This window comes from Phodopus roborovskii, unplaced genomic scaffold, assembly GCF_943737965.1.
Source record: "Phodopus roborovskii unplaced genomic scaffold, PHOROB, whole genome shotgun sequence".
NCBI classification, from domain to species: Eukaryota; Metazoa; Chordata; class Mammalia; order Rodentia; family Cricetidae; genus Phodopus; species Phodopus roborovskii.
In genome coordinates this window covers 38,349-60,187 of record NW_026126640.1, presented here as the reverse complement: position 1 = coordinate 60,187, position 21,839 = coordinate 38,349, and the positions used below count along the sequence as shown (strand labels likewise).

Below are 21,839 nucleotides of genomic sequence, written 5' to 3'. Positions count from 1 at the left end.
ATATTTAACATCAGGCTTTATTCCATTTAATATCACAATTAAGTCATGTGTTCAAGAAGATAAACAGATCAAGAAATGAGCTGGGGGGGGGGTAGGCACACACCGTTAGGCCCAGCACTAGCAGAAGCAAGTAGATCTCTGACCAGCCTGGTCTACAGAGAAAGTTCCAAAACAGCCACATAGAAACTGTGGCTCAAAATAAGAATTTTTTAAAATAAAATGTGGGTACCCATAAGATGGCTACACTGCATCTTGGCACAAGGACAGAGTTCAAAGCAGTCAACAAGTCACAAGACCTAAAGGTCAGAGGTGTGGTGGCTACAGTAGGATGTTTGGTTGTCTTAGTCTAAATAACAACAGACCTAAATCTGAGGTGTGGCTACTCCTGACTCTCAACGCTAGGGAAGAAGTTGGATCTGAGGTGTGGCTACTCCTCACCTCAAGGCTAGGGAACAAGAAGTTGGAGCTAATGTGTGGTTACTGAACGCTTAAAATAAGTGAGAAAGTCTGTTCGTTCCCTATACATGATACTGTGTTCCCCTTTTTGGTTAAGGTATATAAGAATGGTGAAAAATAATTTCGTGGCATTTCAGTTTTGACTGATCTGGCCTCCTGACCTGTATTCTGTCTCTGTCTTTTCTTCATCATCTATAGCTAGCCTTTCCCTTATGCACATTCCCCCACTCAGGTATTGACTTGAGGCTGCTAGGCTGGATCCAATTGCAGCCCCAAGTCAATACTTGGATTGCAGTTAAGAGATTGCATGAATCTGAGAAGACTTCAAACTTTAGACTTTTGGAAATTGTTGAGACTGTGGTGGATTGTAGGGACTTTTGAAGGTGGCCTAAATGTGTTTGGCATTGTTATGGCTACAAGCCTACAGGGGCCAGGGAGTGGAATATGATGGTTTGAACAGAAATGGCCGCCATATGGTTGGCCCATAGGGGATGCTGGAGTAGGTGTGGCTTTGTTGGAGGTGTGGCTGTGGAGGTGGGCTTTGAGGTCACATGTATGCTCAAGTCATGCTCAGTGTAAACTTACTTCCTGTGGGTCAAGATGTAGAACTCTCAGCTCTTTCTCCAGTACCATGGCTGTCTACACAGTGACATGTCCCATCATGGTAATGGATGAAATCTCTGAACTGTAAGGCCCCACCTCAATTAAACATTTTCTAAGTTGCTATGATAGTGGTGTCTCTTCACAGCAATAGAAACCCTAAGGCAAATTTACTGTGAAGAAAATCTGACTTCATATAAATGTACCTTTTCTTTTGATCAAGACGGTATCTTGCTATCTAGTCCAAACTATTTTTGAATCAGCAGCAATCTTTTCCATTCAGTGTTTTTTTCTTTCATGGAAAAAAGTGCAAAAGCATTTTCAAATAATCATGTGTATTCCTTGATATTGTATAGAAAGCTGGTAAGTGGGCGTTCCCTACAAGATTTAGTGGCAATATGGAAGCTGAATGTACAAGGAACTCTTTGCATAACAATGTATTTTCAATGTTTATATATACAACAGTAGGGCTTTAAAAAGAAACAGGGGTGTAGTTAAGTGGCAGAGCACTTAACGGTGCACGAGGTCTAGAATTCCATTTCCATCACTGAAAGAGGGAAGAACTTTCTAAAAATAACCAATGCTTTCCTAGAAGTAAACATTCTGTGTCCTCTATAGCAAAGGCTGCCTTAGCTTCCCTGAGGGTTGTGCCACCATGCCCAACTTATCTAAATGTGTCTATTAGTGAGGGTAAGAAAACAAAGAGAAATGGAACCATGAAGACTTTGACTGTAGTTCTTTTAAAAATAAATGTTTATTTCAAGTATGAAAAGTAATGTCAAGACATCTTCCAAAAACTCCATTCAGTTTAACAAAAGTATAAAACAAGACTTCTGAAAAAAACCTATACAATAAAGTACAAAATACTTAGGAATATAATTTGACATCCACAGTGGACATTTTCTGAAAAATAAGTTTTGCTAATGTGCTTAGAAATAAAAATATATTTACAGCCCCAGACAAAACAAGTCCCCAGTTGCCCCAGACAAAACAAGTCCCCAGTTGATGAATAGTTAGTTACATCAGGATGACAGCATTTCGGAATAAGATTTGTGTAGGTCAACTTCCTGTTCTTTTTGGTTGTTTTGTTTTGGAGAGGTTCTCATGTAGCCTAAACTGGCCTTAATGCTGCTGAAGCCATTACTGATCCTCTTGTCTCCATCTGTCGAATGGCTAGGATCATAGCTTTGCACCACTATGTCAGCAAGACTTAAAACAGTAAACATGGTTTTAACAATGTAGAAGGTCACACATTGTGTAGTTTCCAGACAAATGCAATCTATTTCTTTGCCTGCTCATCAGCAGCTAATCCAACATTTCAGTTACCACAGTATCTATGAAAAACACAAGCTGTAACTAAACACCTTGGCTGAGAATTCCAAATGTGAAAGTCCTGAGTTATTTCCAGCAAGGGAGCCTGAAAAGAAAGTTAGGGATTTCCTGGCGGTAGAAGCACAGCTACCATATACTGTGACTACTTCACTGGACTGCTCCCAAGGCTTCTGCTTCTCTTCTCCAGGTACATTTTTTTATAGGTCCGGAACATGACATTTGAGTCTTTTACTGGATTTTGTAGCATTTCAAATTCATCTGCACTGAAGCTTCTCTTAGCAAGTCTTGAATCAGTCCGATCTGAGAAAATAAAACTGATACTTAATGTTCCATATGACAAACACAATGGAAAATAAGATGGAAAATGTACAGTTATCTGTGGGGGCAGAAAAATGAGCTAGATAGCTGAAATGACAGCAAATGCCTATAATCACAGATTCTCAAGGCTGAGGCAGGAGGATCTTCAGCTCAAGGCTATCTGAGTTTCACAGCAAGAACTTGCCTCAAAAACCAAAGGAAGAAGTGGGGATGATTTAGTGGTGGCTGCTTTTAGCTCCAACACTTGGGAGGCATAGGCAGGTAGACCTCTGAGAAGAGGCCAGCTTCTGCAAAGAGAGTTCCAGCCCAATCAAGGCAACATATAATGAAAACTTGTCTGGGGAGGGGTGGGGGCAAGAGTTAGACAAGTTTGATTCCCCGCACCTGCATGGTTAGGGTTTACAACTGCATATATAAACGAAGGGGATCCAATGTCCTTTTCTGGACTCTGAGGGCACTGCACCCACATGCACATAATACCCTCCCCCCACAAAACAAAACAAAAAACAGAATGGAGAAAATACAGAAAGGTATCCAGATACATGATGCAATCCCACTAAGAAGGTGGAGATAGGGTGACCAAGGTCAGTATCAACAAACTACACACAAGGTTCAAGGCCAGAATGGGCAATATTAAAGGCCAGAATGGACAATATTAAGATACCACCTTAAGAGAAGGAAGGATAGGAGGGGCAAAGGGAGGGAGGGACAAATGGAGGGAGAGAGGGAGGGAGGGAGGGAGGGAGAGAGGGAGGGACGGAGAGAGGAAGGAACTTGGTCAGTTCCAAACAATGAATGGAAAATGGGTAACTTTATTATTCTACTATGGCCATGATAGACTCACAGCCTCAGAAAACCCTGTGCCTTCCCTTTTCATTTACCCCTTTAGTTCAATGTTTCATGGGCCTTGTTTCCCCTGATTCTAGGCATTTAGAGCTGCTCTCTCAGTTCAGGGTCCCTTCCCCTCTTCACTATACCTAACACTTTTCATCCTGCTTTAACTATTCCTCTAATGGGCTGGTACTGAGTGTCAAATACAGAGCCTCATGAATGCAAGGCAAGCATTCAACCTATTGAGCTATCTATCCCCAGCCCAATTTTTTGTACCTTCTTTGAGACAGTACTTTGTTTTGTAACCCAGGCTGGTCTCCAGTTCTCTATAATCGTCCTGCCTCATGCCCTCAAGTACTGGGGCTATACAGAGAAAACTTTTTTTTTTTTTTTTTTTTTTTGTCCAAGGTTTCTCTGTGTTAACAACTCTGGCTGTCATGGAACTCAATGTGTAGAACAAGCAGGCTTTGAACTCACAGGGCTCCACCTGCCTCTGTTTTCCATGTACTGGGATTAAAAATGTGTGTCACCACCACTTAGCTATCTTTGCAGATCTAAGCAAAACTAAGACATAACTCCTCAGCTCTACTCTCTGAAATATATTTATTCCATTGTAAATGAAACAGATAATGAGGATCCAGATAATAAGTTCTTGCCTTCCACATGTGCAGAGCCCTGGATTCTGCTCTTAGCAGCACATAAACCTTCAGCATGTGAGAGGATCAGAAGTTCATGGTGAGTACTAGTCTTTTGTCCTTTAAAATATTTGCTCCACTATTCTCAATGAGCTTTGAAGAGAGAGGGACCGGGTTCAAGTCCCTAATCTAGCAATGTAGTAAGCCACATGACAAATGGGAATGTCCTTGACTACCTTGCTTAGGGAACTGAATAAATGAGCCTGCAAATCACCAAATGGAAGTTGGCAGACATTACTGGAGGCCAATCCAGTCTGCCACAGATCTTAGTTAAGAGTTTAATGGAAATCACACAATATTCTTATTTATATATCATTTGATATAATGTCAAAATTGAGGTCAGCTCAGAACCAGAAAATTCAATACCTTATGTTCTAACCCTACGCAGGTCAATAATACAAATAGTATCATTTTTCTGTTAAAGGGAACTAGATCCTGGTCTCCCACTCCATCCTGACAGAGAAAACAGAACTCTTTCTTACCTTCAGAAACAAACACCAAGTGACTAAAAAAGAATACAAATAAAATCATGCATTGTGATAATACTATAATTATAATATCAATGTTACAGATAAACTGGTAAATCAAAAACAAAACAAAAGGAAACAGATGGTGTTTTACCTATTTCTTCACTTGATTCGGGCATCTTTGTCCTTGTAGGGATACATTTTAACCAATCTTCTTTTGTAGTTTTTATTCCTGAAACTGTTTAAATACTTGTTTTCAGAAATATAATCTTTACTCCTCTATTTTAGCATAATGAAAAAAAATCCACCTAAGTCTTTATAATACATCACAGGGTTATCTTATGATATATTATACCTAAATACCATATGAAACATAGCATTTTAAAGGCTGGTGCAGCGCGTTTACTATGTAAACCAAGCTAGTCTCAAATTCAGAGATCCACCTGACTCTGCCTTCCAGTGTTGAAATTAAAGGTGTGTGACATCATGTTTTGAAGTCAGCCATTTTAAACAAAATTATTTTTGTGTTCTGTACCTATCACCATACACACACACACACATTGTTTATACTATTGCTTCATCACACCAACAGGTACAATCATCGGGAGAAAATCAACAACAACAACAACAAAAAAAAAATCACAGACAAAACTAAAAAAACATTAACTAAAATCCTATACTTTTCGAACACAATGTGTTAGCTGTAATATCCACAATTTCAAAACCTCCTATGATCACAACTATTCATTCATTTTCTCCCTGTAATTCTTTACTTCATGGAAGTGACTCATGATTTCTATTCTGTTTTTTTAGTTTTTGAGATGACGCCTTATAGCTAAGGCTGGCCTAAAACTCTTTGGATTCTTCTGCCTCCAGCATTCCACATGCATCACTCTGCCAATCACCATTTAGACTTTGTGCCTAACTTGAGATTAATTTGTTTCAAACAACTACAGCTTCTACAGGTCTTTTAACTTATAAATAGACTAGATATTACCATTTTAGCTTTGGGGATAACATCTTCATCTTTCATTTCAAAGATGGCAACAAGCTGACCCCCTATTAACAAGGTATATTACATCCCAGTATTTAGAACAAAGTTTCACATACACACTGCTTTGAAATTACCGTTACAAAAAGAAACTAAAACCAAGACACTGGCTGTGGCTGCAGTTCAGTGGTATAGTACTAGTGGTTTGACCACGAATACCACAAATCCAAATCTCCTTGAAGCAAAAGTACACGTGATACTTTTAGAACTGCTTTTCACAGGGCAGGTTCTTAGGGACTTAATAAAATATCCGTGTTCAGGAAATGTTTGAAAAATTTGCCAGTGCTAATCTACTAGAATTTAAAATAAGGAGCAACAAACACACAACAAATGCTGGTCAATGAACACGGACTCACTGTCACCCCGACTCTAGCCCATCCCACTCACCCACTCCTAGGACTACACCTCTACTGTGCCTCACACAAAAGCATTCATTGGGCCCTGTGGTTTCTACCTGTATATTTCTACCACATGGGAGACAAGAGGATCAGAGTTAAAAGGCCAACCTTGATGATACAGCAATTTAACACCAGCCTGAACTGTGTGAAACTGTCTCCTCCAACCCCACCCCCGTCCCCCCAAAAAAGAAAATTATACTGAACCTCGCACAGATGCTTGCTCCTTCTCAGGACCAGGCCTTGGATCATCCTGTTTGTCAATGGAGCATGTATTCTTCAGTAACACATCTGGACATAACTTAAACTCCAACATGGGCTTGTCTGTATCATCGTTTGTCACTGTACATGCCCTATTCTTCTCTTTCTCTTTCCTAAGCTTCTTGGATGCACTGTCCAATTTGGTGAGACAAATGCTTTCCCGCTCTGTACATTTGAATGCAACTCGATTCAGGTACTGTTTCCTTCGTTCCTTTACTTGGGGAGATATCTGGCTGGACTTATTACTCATACTGGTCAATCTTTCCAATTTGGTTTTATCAATACAGGCTATGTCCGGCTGCTTCCCATCAAATCTTCCTTTACTATTATTTCTTGACATACTGTATGTCTTAGCCTCCTCAGAATGATGGGTCTTGAGATTTTGGCCATGGCTGGTGGAATTATGTTCTGTTTCTTTTTTAGTCTCTGCACTGACACTCTGTGATACAGAATTCTTACTGAACTTCATGTGTTCTGAGTCACAAGGCACATTTTCTACACCTATGTTTTTGGAGGCATCATTCCCATGTACAAGCCTGTCTTTTTGCCGCTGTAAATATTCCTGCACAGTTATAACTCTATTACTCTTAGAGGAGCTTCCCTTTGAGTCTGAGGGCTCAGAATTTGTCACCTTTTCTTTAGCACAGGCTCTTTCATTTGGTTCTGTCAGAGTGCTGTACAATTTTAGTGTGCCTCCAGCATTTTTGTTCTGCTCTTGTTTTTCATATTTCTTCTTTTTTATTTCCACATCTGAGATAAGCACATGGTCAGTTTTCCTTTTTTCAAAATATTTCAGTTTGGAGCTACCTGCTTTGAACTTAAATATTTTCTTTTCTGGTGACACTGACTGTACCAAATTTTTTTTCCTCCTGCATGGATCTTTATTTGGCAGAAGTCCTGCATGTGCTTTTACCGGATCTGAGTCTTGAAATGTGTGTTTCTTCTGAAGGCTCTTCTGAGAATCTTGTTTAGAAAATGCTGGCATATTTTTATCAGAGTTGGAAGTTACCACATGAAATGCTTCAGGGGTTGGTTTTTTATTACTTTTGAAGGGATCTGGTTTGTCACACTTAGAAGAAAGACTTGCTTTTTGCTCTATTTTCAGTGAGCTATTCTGTTTCGTTTCGGATTTATCTTTATCTTTCTGGTGACATCTCATTGAAAAATTACCAGTTAATTCCTGTTCCACCCTTGATGAGCTGCTGTCTTTTGTTTCAGATGTTTTTATCTTTTCAACATGTTTATCAGAAAAATGGCCTTCCTCAGCTTCTTGGGTCAGAGGACTTTTTGGGTTACCAGAAATAGGATTAATTTCAAAAATAGTGATCCCACTGTTACAGGCCTGCTCTCCTTGTTTGCAATTGGTGACCTCCAAAGAACACAGGTTTTTCTCTGCCGTGGTGCTGCACTGACACTGTGGCACACCTTCATAAACCATTGAGAGCCAGCCCAAGGCACAGCAATGGATTTTGTCTTTCTCTAGATCCAACATTCCAGGGTTGTGACTTTCTTCTCTGGGGACCTGTGAACCACACAGGCTCTTTATTTCTGCACTGTCTTTTGTGTTCTTGAGTTCTGCCAATCTGTCTAAGTCACGTAGCTGATCCTCTTCAGGAAATAATTCTTTGATTTGTTCTGAGTTTAATACTGTAATTTTTATTTGGTCTGCGTTTTCCCCAGATACATTACCAGTTTTACTACCAGTTTGATTTTCTACGATTTCATGTGTCTTTTGTTGTCTCACATAAACTTCAGGCCTGGCAATAGTCTCAATGCCATAAGGGAACTCTTTTAGAAGTTCTGACAGCTGGTCATGTAGGTATGAGACAGGTTCACTTTCATCATTAATCTCATTTACTACAGGAAGACTGTCTCCTGACTTACTGATGGCCATACCAGTTTCCTGAGGTTGAGGATCTTGCTGAACAACAGCAGGTGAACACATGTTCTTAGTTGTCTCTTTTTCACCAGTATTTTCCTTACTGCTTTCCTCTAGGGTTTCTCTGTTTGCTTTAACATACTCACTAGATGCTGCCTCTGAAGGCTGTAGTGGCTCCGGCTGCTCAGTGACTTCATGAGGAACATCTGTACATGGCATACATTTATCTTCCTGGAAACTACAGTCTTTATTTTCAGCAATGTCATCTACTTGTTCTTCTTGTTGACTATTAATTGCCTGCTGATTAGGTGAAAGTTTCAGGTGCTCATTTTGTACAGAGTTGAATATCTCTGCTATCTGGGAATTGTAAGATGCATCTCCTTCTGCAAGAGAACAGATACTTTCAATCTGTAACATAGGCCCACTCACAGTGTTGCTGTCCTTAGGGTTAGGCAAAGCGTCAGCGCCCAGGGGAGAGTGTTTCCCTAGGCCACTATCAACTACGGCTAGATCACTCTGTGTTGGTTTGTGCTGCTTTACCTCATGCACAGGCAGGGACAGCTCAGTGGATTCAGGATTACTTGCTACTGCTCCTGTAATATCACAGGGCAAAGCAGCAGTTACTGTTGAATTTTCTTCCTGCTGGTTTTGTAAGCTACAAACACTGCCTTCCTTAACAACTGGGTACACAGTTTCAGGTACAACTTCAGGTGCCACCTCTTTCCCAGGTATGGTATTGATATCTGAAAGAATTAAAGGTGAAACCACAGCAATCTGAAGCTCTGTTCCTTTTCCAACAGCTACATCTGAAGACTCGTAAATCGGTGTGAGAACTGACAGGACTGTTTGTGATGACGTGGTCATTTTCTGAGGATTTCTAACACCTGAACAAAAATTCTTCACGTGAACTTCATTCGTGGGATTTGAACATCCAATTGCTGTTGTACTGGTTCTCGATACACTATATTGTTTTTCTTCTAAAGGCTTTGGAACATTTTCTTCTGTGGTTTTTGGAGGTTGGTTTTTCCAAAGAGAAAGACATGTTGCTAGCAATTCCATGGAACACCTACTGTCCCTTTTAGCAGACATTTCTTTTGCTGAAAATTCAGAATGCCGAGTTGGTTCAGTATAAGTATTAGCTGTTTTACTGCAACCATTTGCCATCAAAATATCTTTATTGATTTTAATTTTTCTTGCAAGTTCTGAAAACTTCTTTTTAATTTCTACTAGTGATTTAATATCCCTCACCAGCTTTTCTTTTGTGACATTTGTGTCTATTATTTGATTTGTACTTGGATTGCAGGAATACTTTCTTTCTTCTTGATTATTTTGAACAAGAGTCTGAACACCATCCCCAGAAGAGCCAGCAGAGTCATTGTAAGACTGTTTTGTATTTATTTTCAACTCACAGAATTTTCCAATTGTATTGAAATTTCTACTAGTGTTCTGCCACTGCTGTTCAAACACTTTGTAAGCATCTTTCTTTTTCTCAGATGAGTGCATTTCTGTACTCTGAGGAACTTCCACAGGCAAGTGTCTAGAAACAGACTGAGAATTTTGCACATTTTGGCTTCCATATCTACAGCTGTAAGGAGAGGCAGGGAGTCTTTTGTTGGTTTCTGCAGCACACTGATATGACGACACAGGTACAGGATGCTTTGATGGTAAGGTCTGTGTAGAAGGTGGAAGCTGATGATTTTTAACTTGTAATGATGTAGATGATACAAAGTTTTGTTTCTGAACTGAAGTGTCTTGCACAAAGCTTTGTGGTAAATAAGGATATTGCTTTGGAGGTGGCCTGTAATCTGGATAAGTAAGTTCATTGGATGAGCATTGTGTCCAGCCAACAAGCTCATCTGGTATTGAGTGGTTAAGTCCCTGATTTCCTTGGTAAGTTACAGGAACTCTTACAGAATTTGAAGGAGTCGTTTGTAGTTGCACAGAATAGGTATCTGATGTGATAAGCTGACTCTGTGGTACATGTATATAAGGCATATTAGTACCTCCATCAGGTTTATGAGATACAGTTGCCTCTGTATGAGAAGGCATAAAATTCCTCATTGTTGAATTCATCCAGGCATTTTGCATAACTCCTGAAGACACTGTTTGCAAACTGTAGTTTGGTTGTTGGGCTCCTTTAACATTTGTATATGTGACTCTTTCTACTGAAGTCTGTGAGGCCACAACTGTCCTATTATGCATATTAGAAACAGAGATCTGAGGAGTTATGTAACTCCTGACATTCACAAGTGGCTGTGAAACTGAATTTGAATTAGTGGGATACAGGCATGCTTCCTGGTTATGTGGGAGACAGCTGAAAGAACTTTGAGAACTTGTGGAAGGCATTAAAAACTGCTGTAAAAGAGATGACTGGCCTTTAGGATATGGTGGTGGTTTGGGGGCAGCATTCTCTGGTTTTCCATTCCAATTCATATTTGATCTGGTTTAGTAGTAGTGTTGTATATATCTGTGGTTTTTAATGTCACAAATCTGCAAGAAATACAAATAAAGATCTTTTATTAAAAAATTTCCCCCCATCCCCATGACTTTTTTTTTTTTTTTTTTTTTTGGAGACAGTCTTTCTAGCCTAGAACTAGACCAGATTGACTTCAAATCTGTGGTTATCACTTTGCTTAGACAGACTTTCGAAGAACAATAGAAGCAAATTATGTCTATGGTAACTAATAAGCTGTACCTAGATAGAAGTAATGGAAGCTATACCAAGAATTGAGCCAATTGTCAAGATCAATGAAATGTGTAAAGATTCACTCCACACCAAGCAGCTGTCACCTGTTAAAGCGGCACTTTACTGCTTTTACTTGAGGTGAAGGTGATGGACTTAAAGAGAAGTATGCTAAGCATTCACTCTACCCCTTAACTCTGTGTGTGTGTAATCTCCATGGCCTGTTACTCCTAATTTTAATACTTTATTCTTACTGTACACTCCCAACTTATAATTCTATTGGTATATACAATATTATCTTGTTTTTTTTTTCATAAAATTTCTAAGCATAAACACTATAGGGTTTTGCTCTGTGCTCAACTACTCAAGAGGCTAAACAGTATTGTGACAATATCTAGAAAATAGAGACCCTATCTGAAGAATGAAACAAAATCTAAAACATCTTTTGAGACAAACACAATCTACTGTTTGTCTGTTTTTCCTTATCATACATAGACGGGTTATTGCATTTCACTAAAAATGGTCTATCTGCATAGCATTTAACTTTATGGCTATATCACTTGTGACATTCTAATAAATTTATCTGAGTTAGGCCTGGCTGTGCATGTCTATAATCCCAGCACTTAAACAGCGGAAGCAGGAAGACATCAAGTCCAAGACCTAGTTAGGCTATAGAGTAAGTTCAAAGCCTACCTAGGCTGCAGTTTAGTGAAGCCTATCTCAAAATACAAAGTTAAAACTATGAGGATCCAGAGGGTCTACAGTTCCTTTCTCAAGCACAAATCCTGACTGAGCATGCTACATGAATTCAGAAAAGCTACAGGCATAAGATAATATCTAAGTCTAAGGAAAAATGTCTCCAGTACACATTAACAGAGAAGTATGGAAGAGGAACTCAGGGAATGGGACAAGGTAGACTTGCATTCAATTCTATCTTTAGTAGATACCTAAAGCTGTGGAAAAACAAAACTTACTCATTCTTGAAAAGTGAAGCCAGACTCATAGTCCTATGTCTCTGTCTACCACACCATTGCCCTCCTTTCCAGGACCCTGTGTTGTCTATGGCTGTGCTAGCCTAGCCATAAGAACAAAAAAGAAAAAAATAGTATTTGACCTTTGTGCCTGGTAGAAAATAAATAAATAAATTACAAAGTCACTTGCAGTTTCTTGAGTGACAGAAGTACCTTCTTTTACTTTCTTTTTGTTCACATCTGAGTATATACTAAGAGGAAGAACTCAGTGCCATCTCAGGAAACACTCAATGCCAATGGCACACAATTTTCAACACCACCTATAGCTTTAGACACCATGGACAACCAGAGTTTAACACTGCAAGAAACAGTACTGAGATTTGATACAAGTGCTCAGAGGGTAGTACACTGCCTAGAAATGGAAACCCCACCCAACCCTTAAAAAAAGCTGGCTATATCCACCGCATCCTTTTTTGGATTTTAATGAGAAGGGATTGTTACAAGATACCCCTTAAATTTGCCATTAGTCACCAGAAGTGTAGGACTCTGGAATGGGAACTGGGACAGTCTTGTGGAACTCAGCCCTTCAACTAGTAGAATGGGAGAGCAGGATAGCCAGAAGGCACAAAATTAGAGAATAAGTTGGCAGGGGGACAATTCCCTGCTGTCACAAGTGTTGTGTAAATGTAAAAATACAGCATTAAAATCAGGTGGGTTATGGGAGAAGACATACTAGAGTTGGTGGCACACCAAAATATCTTGCAAGGAATAGGCCATGGAGACAAACTTTGAGAGAAGTTTAATTCTGGACCTCCAGGCTATAAAGATGAGAACACTGGCTGAGCACGTCACTATGTCATCCAGTATAGTAAAAAATGTATCACTGCTTTCCTACTACCCCAGTTCTGGACAGAGGTCCCCAAATACCCAGAGACTTGAGACAGGGTCTCACTATATACTCTTATCTAACCTTAAACTAGCAGTGATCCTCTTGCCTCTCTACTTCTCAAGGGTTATAATTCAACCATAACCAACTAAAAACATAGCTATATATGTTGATAACCCCATATTTGAGGTTGGAGAATGGAGACCACTGGGCCTAGGAATTCTATGGCCAGCTAACCTATCTGAAATGGTCATGCCCTTGTTCCATCCCCAGGACCACATAACAAGCCAGTAATCTCTGCAGAAGGATCAGATGCTCGAGGCTTTCCTTCCCTCCTCTTATGTTTTTGGTTGTGAGCCTAACCTTTAACGGCCCTCCTTCCCTCCTTATTATCAAGTTGGAGGCCAGCCTTGGAAACATTAAGCTCCTATCTACAAAACAAAAATAAAAACAAAACACTTATAACCAGGTATGATAGTTTGCACTTGGGAATTGAAAGGCTGAGGTAAGAGGACCACTCAAAACTCAAGGATGAGACCACTCTGGGCAACAAAGTGAGACAGTCTCTCAAATAAAACAAAACTTAGAACCTTTAAGTAGACAAAGTCTACCATTTATTTTTCCAAGGCGTTGACTCTTACATGGCATTAGTCTGTTGGTAGTAATTTCCTATGAGAAATCTGAGAAGATGCTTAGGGGGTGGGGGGTGGGGGTTATAAATAGCAAGCTGAGTTAAAGGAGGCTGAAGAGAGAATGAAGTGAACAGGAAAGGATTTTTCACTTGAAATTTTTATGAAGATCTTACTACGCTGTTTCAACAATCAACTCGATACAAGCTAGAATCCATTACTTGAGAAGAGAGAAATAAGGGATCTCTAGATCAAACTGACCTATGGGGATGTCCCTGGGGGACTATCTTGATTATGTTGAGTCTGAGTTCCATACTGCCTAAGAAAGCAACTGAGCACAGGCACACACGTACTCATTCTCTGCTCCTGACTGGGTAGGATCAGCTGCTTCAAATTCCTGCTTCAGCTTCTCTACAGTAACAGACTGTAATCTGGAAGTGAGCCTTATAAACTCTCGCTTCCTTAAAGCTCCTTGTGTTGAGCTGTTTTATTTATTGTGGGGACTTGATAGTTAGCGCTATGGCACTGTTTTTGCCTGCACAGAAATGAACTGCTCCATCCAAGTCACTAGAGTGCTCAGACTCGAGTGATAATTTACACAGGTTCCCTGTGGTGATTAAAGAAATTTAATATGGAGCCAGGAATCATCCCGTAACGGCTGTTGACCTTTTGCTCTGGAATAAATGGGAGATCCTAGTCTCCTGCAGGTGAGATAAGAATAAAATAATGAGCTGTTAGGTATTAACCACTGCCTTTACTTCTGTAAAACTTGAAATTGCAATGGGAAAGGGATAAAATGGTCTTTTTTATTACTATATAGCGGGAAAGTAAGAACAACTGAGAGACATAAAATAGTTTTCCTGCCCAGCTGTGGATTCCACTGGTAGCTATGAATCATACCTTTCCCATGCTTGCCTTTAAAAATCCCACTTCACCCCACCTCCAAATAGCTTGCTGTGTTGGTTCTAAGGCTGCCATCCATCTGCCAGCACTAAGAATAAATTCATTTAATCTAAATTTGGATCGAATCTAAGTATTTGGTCCTTCCAGTAGATTTGATCACCATAACATTATCACAGCAATAGAAAGAAAACTAGGGCAGGTACTATTAATAGTCAAACGAAAGGCACAGAAGTTCTAACTTGGGAAGCCCAAACTATACATGAGCCACTGTCCAGAAGACATCAATGTTTACTGAGTGAATATTATCAGAAATCTCTGAACACCAAGAAAAACCATTTTTAAAAGGATAATAAATTTAGTCAACATTTTATGTGACAGAAGAAACCAGAAATGAAGATTCAGAGAAAGTATCCCTTTTATGCTTAGATTTAAAGAATGAACAGTTATTTAGACACGTGCTAGAAAGAGCTGGAGAGATAGTTCAGCAGTTAAAGAGCATTATGTGATCTTCCAGAAGACCCAAGTTCAAATTCCCAGCACCCATACGGTGGCTCACAACCATCTGTACCTCCAGTCCTGATGCACTCTTCCAGCACCTAAGGCTACTAGGTATACACATGGTGCAGACATACATGTGAACAAAACACTCAAATGCATAAGAGTAAATTAATTTAATTTAAAAAATAAGGTAAAAAAGGTAATGCCCAATGGACTTACGAAAAACTCAGCCAAGTCAGTCCAGCTAACTTCTACTTGGCCTCCTATGGCATTCTTTCCTATTGGGTTTGGGGTAGGAACCCCTGAATGAAGACTGATATTCTATTGTCCTATTAGGTCAGAGAAACTCCTTGCAAACTCCTTACAAAGAAGATAGAATGGGATTTCCAGGTTCTGTGACTGGCTTCATGGAAGAGGGGTTTAGAGACAGGAAGATAACAGTGGATAGAGATCCATCAGGTCTTTGTCTCTTTTTGTCCAATGGATTCAGCAGGCCAATGAGCTTTGGGTCCTGAGTCACCAGGAATATTGACAGTCTAATTTCACAGGTATTCTAATTGTCAGTAATTTTGTTTTCATTCCTTATCTGAGTCCTAGAACAAATCCAGAATTCTTACAGTGGAATTCAGTGAGCCTTGCACATACCCCCTTAAAACCTACCCTAGAACATTAAGCTTTCCCTGAATATACCACATTTTCTGACTTGCCAGCCTCTGATCACTAACAAGGTAACACATTACAAAATGTGAAGTATGTACAAACAATACACTGATATGGTTAAAATGAAAGCCAGTTATTCCATTAACACGCTAATTGTCAATAAAAACACCAGGGGGGGGGGGGATAGGTTTTTCCAATAAAAATCAGCAAATTTACAAATGCCCCAACAATCCAAGATTGTCACTTTTCAGTAATTCCAAAAGTATTATGATTTAGTCAGTCTATAGTATCTCTAGCCTTTTATAGCCTCAACCACAGAAGAAAGTCAGTCTAATCAATGCTTCTTCTGGTAGTTTTTGTATAGTCAATTTTCCTGAATTTTATGTTATAATATAAATCTAGTCTATAATAAATAGTCAATCTTTCAGACTTTTATATGTACTATTTAGAGGGTCACAGCTCTGAGGACAACTTTGCCTGCGCTTCACGATCTTGTCATGGAAAACAACTGAATAAAGGAACAAGAGAATTGTGAACACTTTAACTATAGCATCTTATTTAATACATTAACAAAGGTAAGCAGTTCCCACTGGCAGTGAGTTGCACACAGTTAATGTGGCTAGAATGGGTCTCTACATTAACTTGATCTTAATTAGACAAAATACAATCATATACAAACTGCAAATTTAACTAAAAATTAAAAGCAAGAGAAATTGTATTGGTACTGATTCTGTCATGCTTCTAGTCCCTAAACACTACAGTACAACAACCATCTACATAGCACTTACTTTGTATTAGGCATTTTAAATTACTTAGAAATGATGTTAAGTACACAAGAGGCTAATGCAGAACTTATACACAAAAAACAAATACAAGCATCCTCTGGTTTTAGTACCTCAAGGGGTCTTAGACCCAAAGCTGAGAATGGAGCTCAATGGCAGAACACAAAAGGCATGGTTTCACAACAGTCCAGGAAAAGGGTAAAGAACCAATCAGTTAAAACACTGGCTACTGCAAAGCCAATTTGGAAGTGGGATGGAGGGGGGGGTTGTAAAATTCTGTCAAAAGAGCTAGGAAGAAGAACAATCTGTGGATGTCTCTTCAAGTCTTACTCTTGTGGTACTAACAGAGTTCAGTACCCTCACAATCCACAGAAGGTATGCAAGAAGTGATCTAAGTTGAGTTGATCAATGACAGCAAATCATTACACATTATGGCCACTGTTATCACACAAAGAAATTTTAATGAATCCACACAAATTCCATTCAGAAGCATGGGACACTCAATCAGAGAACTTAATGTCACAGACCAGACAACTTCTCAGTTAACAATAGACCACATATGTACCTGGCTATGTAGTTTTACTCAATGTTGAACCCATTGTGGCTGTATTAGTATCCTACCATTGGTATTAAATATTACAGAGAACACATTAAGTAAGATATAATTCTTAGAATTTTGTTCAGGGTCTTGTTTTGATATTTATCCCAAGTAATATGATCCACTAGATAAGTAAAGACCTTTTAAAAAGATATTTATTATTTGTGTTTGTATCTATGCAATGCATGTGCAGGTGCCCTCCGGTCAGAGGATGGGGTGAAATCCCAAACAACTGAAGTTGCAGGAGCTTGCAAAGCTGACCAATATGGATGCTGGGAACTAAACTCAGGTCTTCCGGAAGAGCAACAACTCCCTTAACTGCTGAGCTAATTCTCCAGCCTGAGAACTTTTTTCTTTTGAAAAAGGGTCTCATTCTGTAGTTAAGGTTGACCTCAAACTCAAAGAAACCCTCTTGTCTCTTGTCTAAGTGCTGGAGTCCTTCCTAGAGTACAAGGATCAAAGACATGCATCACCATGCCTAATAAGCTGGTGGCCTTAAATATCTATAAAGTCTTAGCAACTACCTATAAGTATACATAGGTTACTGTGTGGTAGGGAAATATAAGCCTTCAGAGACAACACTCCTGCCACTTGAAGACAGGCAGAAATGGCCAAGGCCACCTTGAGTTACCATTTCTCAAAAATAGAAAGAGACAGAGTTGGGTTCATAGTCAACTTACTTTTTTTGGAATACAAACTGAGTTGGACATACAAAAATTTTAAGTTATCACTCCTTACAAGGACAAGCTAATTGTACCTCGCCTTGTGCACAACTGGATTCCTATTGAATAGGCCCAAACGATTTCAAAGACACATCTGATGGAATTGTTTTTCCTGTTATTTGTAAGTCACTACAGTTCCCACTCTAGGGTCTAACCAGTTTATTCAGAACCTGTTCAGGTAGCTGGTTACAAGAACTTCAGCAGAGGCTTTTGAAGCCTACATAACAAACTGAAGGGTGGCGTTAATGATGGAAAGGGACTTAAAGTATCTTGATGGTCCCATCAACCAGAGTCCACCTTCTTGTCAGCATAGTAAAAAGGTGTAACAGACTCAGTCATCTGTTCCAAGTCACAGCTGTAGTCCAGAAGTCATATAGGGTACTTCTGCTTTGTTGGCACCAGGAAACCATGGAAAACCATGACTAACAAAGCAAAGTTGATATTTCCATTCATTACTATGTTACAAAGGGTTTGGCAATCAGCAAGAACTTGAAGCAGCTAATGAATGACAAGATTAGCCCCCCAGGATTTCCATTTTTCACTTTTTAAGATTTGCAGAGCTGTGTTCAGCAAAACGTCTCAGGAGGAAAATGAGTTTGCTGCCAATCAGGGAGGATGACATTGAGTTCACTCTCAAGGGCAGACATGGGGGCTGGGGACCAACTCTGACCTGTGAATACTCAATTCAGGTATTCAGGTGTGCACCGCACCTCTATATATAAAATATAAATACAGGTAAAAAAATGTCTTAAGATGATTTGCAGAATTAAGCTAGGGCTAGTGGTACTACTGCCTATTTGCAATCCCAGCATTTGAAAGGCTGAGGCAAGAGCTTTACAAGTTTGAGATCACCCTAGCTACATAGTAATTTTCAGGCCACCTAAGTCACCCCATGACTAGCTAATTAGGATTAGATGGGCAGCACCCACATCTGTATGTGAAAACAACCAATGTGGGAACGCCTTATATAAATTGCCCTAACAAACTTCTCAGCAAGACAAATTTTGTGACTATCTTAGTCACTATTTTGCTGTGAAGAGACACCATGACCATGGAAACTTAGAAAAGAAAGTATTTAACGGAGGCTTAATTACAGTTTCAGAGGGTCAGTACATATCATGATGTCAGGGAATATGGCGGCAAGCATGGTGCTACCACAGAAGCTGAGAGCTACACCCTGATCCACTAGAGGGAGGGAGGGGGAAGGGAGGAAGAGGGAAGGGGAAAGAGGGGAGGAAGAAGGGGGAAAGGGGAGGGAATGAGGGAGAGGCAAGGAGGGAGGGATGGAAGGAAGTAAGGAGAGGAGGAGAGAGGCAGACACTGAAGGGACTTGGCCCTGCACTTCTGAAACCTCAAAGCCCCTCCCCTATAAGTGACATCTCCTCCAACAAGGCTACACCTCCTAATCCTTCTCAAATAGTGCCACTCCTTGGTGTCTATGCATCAAATCAATGAGCCTATGGGAACCACTCTTATTTAAAACACCACTGTGACAGAGTTGTCCATCTTCTCATTGGACTATCTTTCTGAATAGTCACATTTTGCCAAAACACCTTGCCTCTTAATTTAATTGGCCTGTCCTGGGGTAGAAAAATAGAAAAAAAAAAAAAAAAATACCAGTCACTCAAGGATATTTAGGTTTTCCAAGACAGGGTTTCTCTGTAGCAGCTCTGCCTGACCTGGAACTCACTTTGTAAACCAGGCTGGCCTCAAACTCACAGGTCTGCCTGCCTCTGCCTTCCGAGTGCTGGGATTAAAGGCATGCACCACCAACTATGGCCCTATTTTGTTACCTTCTGCTATCAAACTCTCTAAGTAAGAATACAGAAATAGAAAAAGCAACAGAACCATAAGATAGTTCTCAGAAAAGATCAAGACTGATGCCTTTATTGGCCTGACCATGAAAATATTTCAATGGTAAAAGCAAAAACAAAATAGGAAGATTACCAACCTTACAATCAAGGGAATATAAACTAATGACAGTATGACCAAAACTGATTCAGTAGTAAATCCTAATGAACCATAAAGACTTCAATTAATTCAGCACTGAGGAAGCTGAAGCAAGTAGATCTCTGCGAGTTGAAGGTCAACTTGTTTTACACAGCAAGTTCCAAGCCAGGAAAGGAAATGTTTATCTTGGTTCATGGTTTCCAGAGGAACAGTTCGTGATTGACAGGCTCCACTGTTTGGGCTTACAGTGAAGCATATCACAACAGCTCAAACTCAAAATACAAATAGGAATCAGAAAGGAATGTGGAAAGGGGTCAAGTCACAGCTCCTAAAGACACACCCCAATGACTCAGTACCTCAAGTGTGTCCCACTTCCTCAAGATTCCAGCATTTCAGACTTCTGGTGGTGGCATCCACCTTTAATCCCAGCATTCAGGAGATAGAGGCAAATAGAACTCTGGGGATTCAATACCAATCTGGTCTACAGAGTAAGTTCCAGAACAGCCAGGACTAAACAGAGTAATACTGTCTCAAAAAACAAGACTCCAGCACCTCCCAACACAACAGTACCAGTGGGGAGAAAAGGTTTAAAATCAATTTTATATGGAAGACAGGGAAAAAACAAAACAAAACTGGTACCTATACCCCTGTTGTTACCACAATCAAAAACCTATATATAGTCAGTGTGAGAAATGCTAAAAATACCTAATTCTATTGCTATATTTAATGTTCTAAGAGTGACACAGAGAGAGAGGATGACCAGCTTTGTCACTTCTATTCAACACTTACTAGGTATCCTGACCAGAGCAGTTATGAGTAATTAAACACCCAGAGCAGAAAGTTAACTTTCAGTTTCCAGGTAAAAGAAAAGTTACCTATTTGAAAAATCGAAAGAAATCTGTTCTAAAAATTAAATTAAAAACTAAGTTTGAAGGCAAGCATGATGGCACATGTCTGTAATTCTACCACTTGGAAGGTAGAAGCAAGGAGGATCATCCTAGACTAGTAAGTTTAAGGCCAGCCCAAGATATGACACTTTATCTCAAAAAAAAAAAAAAAAAAAAAAAAATAAGTTTGACTAGGTCACAAATACAACATCAATCATAAAACCATCCAGGTAGAGTAGAATATGCCTATATTCTTAACACTCTAAACAGAGAATCAAAAAGTTCATGAACTTGAGGGCTAAACAAGACATTATGTCCAGAAAAGAAATTAAAGAAAAAAATGCATTTCTACTAATTAAGCCAAAAGTAAAAAAGTTGTTCTATTTACAGTAGCACTGAAGACAATTTAAGGAACGGTGGCACATACCTTTAATCCCATCACTCAGGAGGCAGGCAGTTGTCTGTGAGTTAGAGGACAGAGAATTCCATCTCAAAGGAAGGAAGGGAGAAAACTACTAACAAATCCTGCTGAAGACTCAAGTTCCTAACACCCATATCAGGCAGCTCATCATAATGCCACCTCCAGGGGATCTGACAGCCTCTTCTGGACTCCAAGGGCACCTGCACACAAGTGCACACACCCCTCATATCACATTTTTAAAGCCTTATCTTAATTGCTGAAAACCAATCACATTGACCTAAGTGTACAGACAGCTTGCATTAATTTAAATTCATTCTAAATAACTAGCAAGACCAATCAAAATTGCTCAAAACAAGTTATTTCACCTTGCTATTCCTCTTTAAATAAACAAACAATCAAGCAAACAGGGGCTGGAGAGATGGCTCAGAGGTTAAGAGCAGTGATTCTGAAGGTCCTGAGTTCAATTCCTCACAACCATCTGTAATCAGATCTGGTGCCCTCTTCTGGCCTGCAGGAATTCGTGCACTCAGAATACTGTATTCTTAATTAACAAATACATCTTAAGAAAAATAAACAAGTCCTTGAAGCAACATGTTTGATTTCTAACTGAACCTGTTTCCCTCAATTTATACATTTCATATGAAAATAAAAACCTAACTTTAGCCTCCTTTGTGATTTCTTGGTGCAAGACTGGGTAAGAGCCCAAGGCAGAGACTAGCAGAGCTCAAATACTCTATTTGAGTAGTCACTTAGATATCTGCTAGATAGTTCTAATCTCACTTGAGATACTTATCTCACTAGGCCAGCTCTAACTACCTTTCATTTACAACTTCATTTAGCATACAAGGAATTTTAAGCACTGTGCAGCTGCCTCTAAAAGAAAAAAAAAAAAAAAAAAAATCAGAGGGTCTTTAGGTTTTTTTTAGTTTGCATTTAGTTTGCATTTCTATAGCCAGGGTTGGTA

At 39.5% G+C, this 21,839-nt stretch overlaps 1 protein-coding gene across 1 annotated transcript; it reads right to left on the bottom strand.

The window, feature by feature from the left end:
* Window positions 1-1,794: 1,794 nt before the first annotated feature.
* LOC127213154 (retroelement silencing factor 1) lies at window positions 1,795-10,786 on the bottom strand. Its single transcript, XM_051173429.1, has 3 exons — window positions 6,353-10,786; window positions 4,854-4,937; window positions 1,795-2,688 (listed from the first exon to the last, which is right to left on the bottom strand). Exons 1-3 carry the CDS (start codon window positions 10,716-10,718, stop codon window positions 2,531-2,533), a joined length of 4,608 nt encoding a protein of 1,535 aa, XP_051029386.1. The 5' UTR covers window positions 10,719-10,786; the 3' UTR covers window positions 1,795-2,530.
* Between the last annotated feature and the right edge of the window lie 11,053 nt (window positions 10,787-21,839).

Coding starts and splice junctions, on each gene's coding strand:
- LOC127213154 (XM_051173429.1), bottom strand. CDS start 10,718: ATGAATTGGAATGGAAAACCAGAGAATGCTGCCCCCAAACCACCACCA. Junction 4,938..6,352: donor GGAGCAAGCATCTGTGCGAG/GTTCAGTATAAT, acceptor GTATTTAAACAG/TTTCAGGAATAAAAACTACA. Junction 2,689..4,853: donor CGAATCAAGTGAAGAAATAG/GTAAAACACCAT, acceptor TTATTTTCTCAG/ATCGGACTGATTCAAGACTT.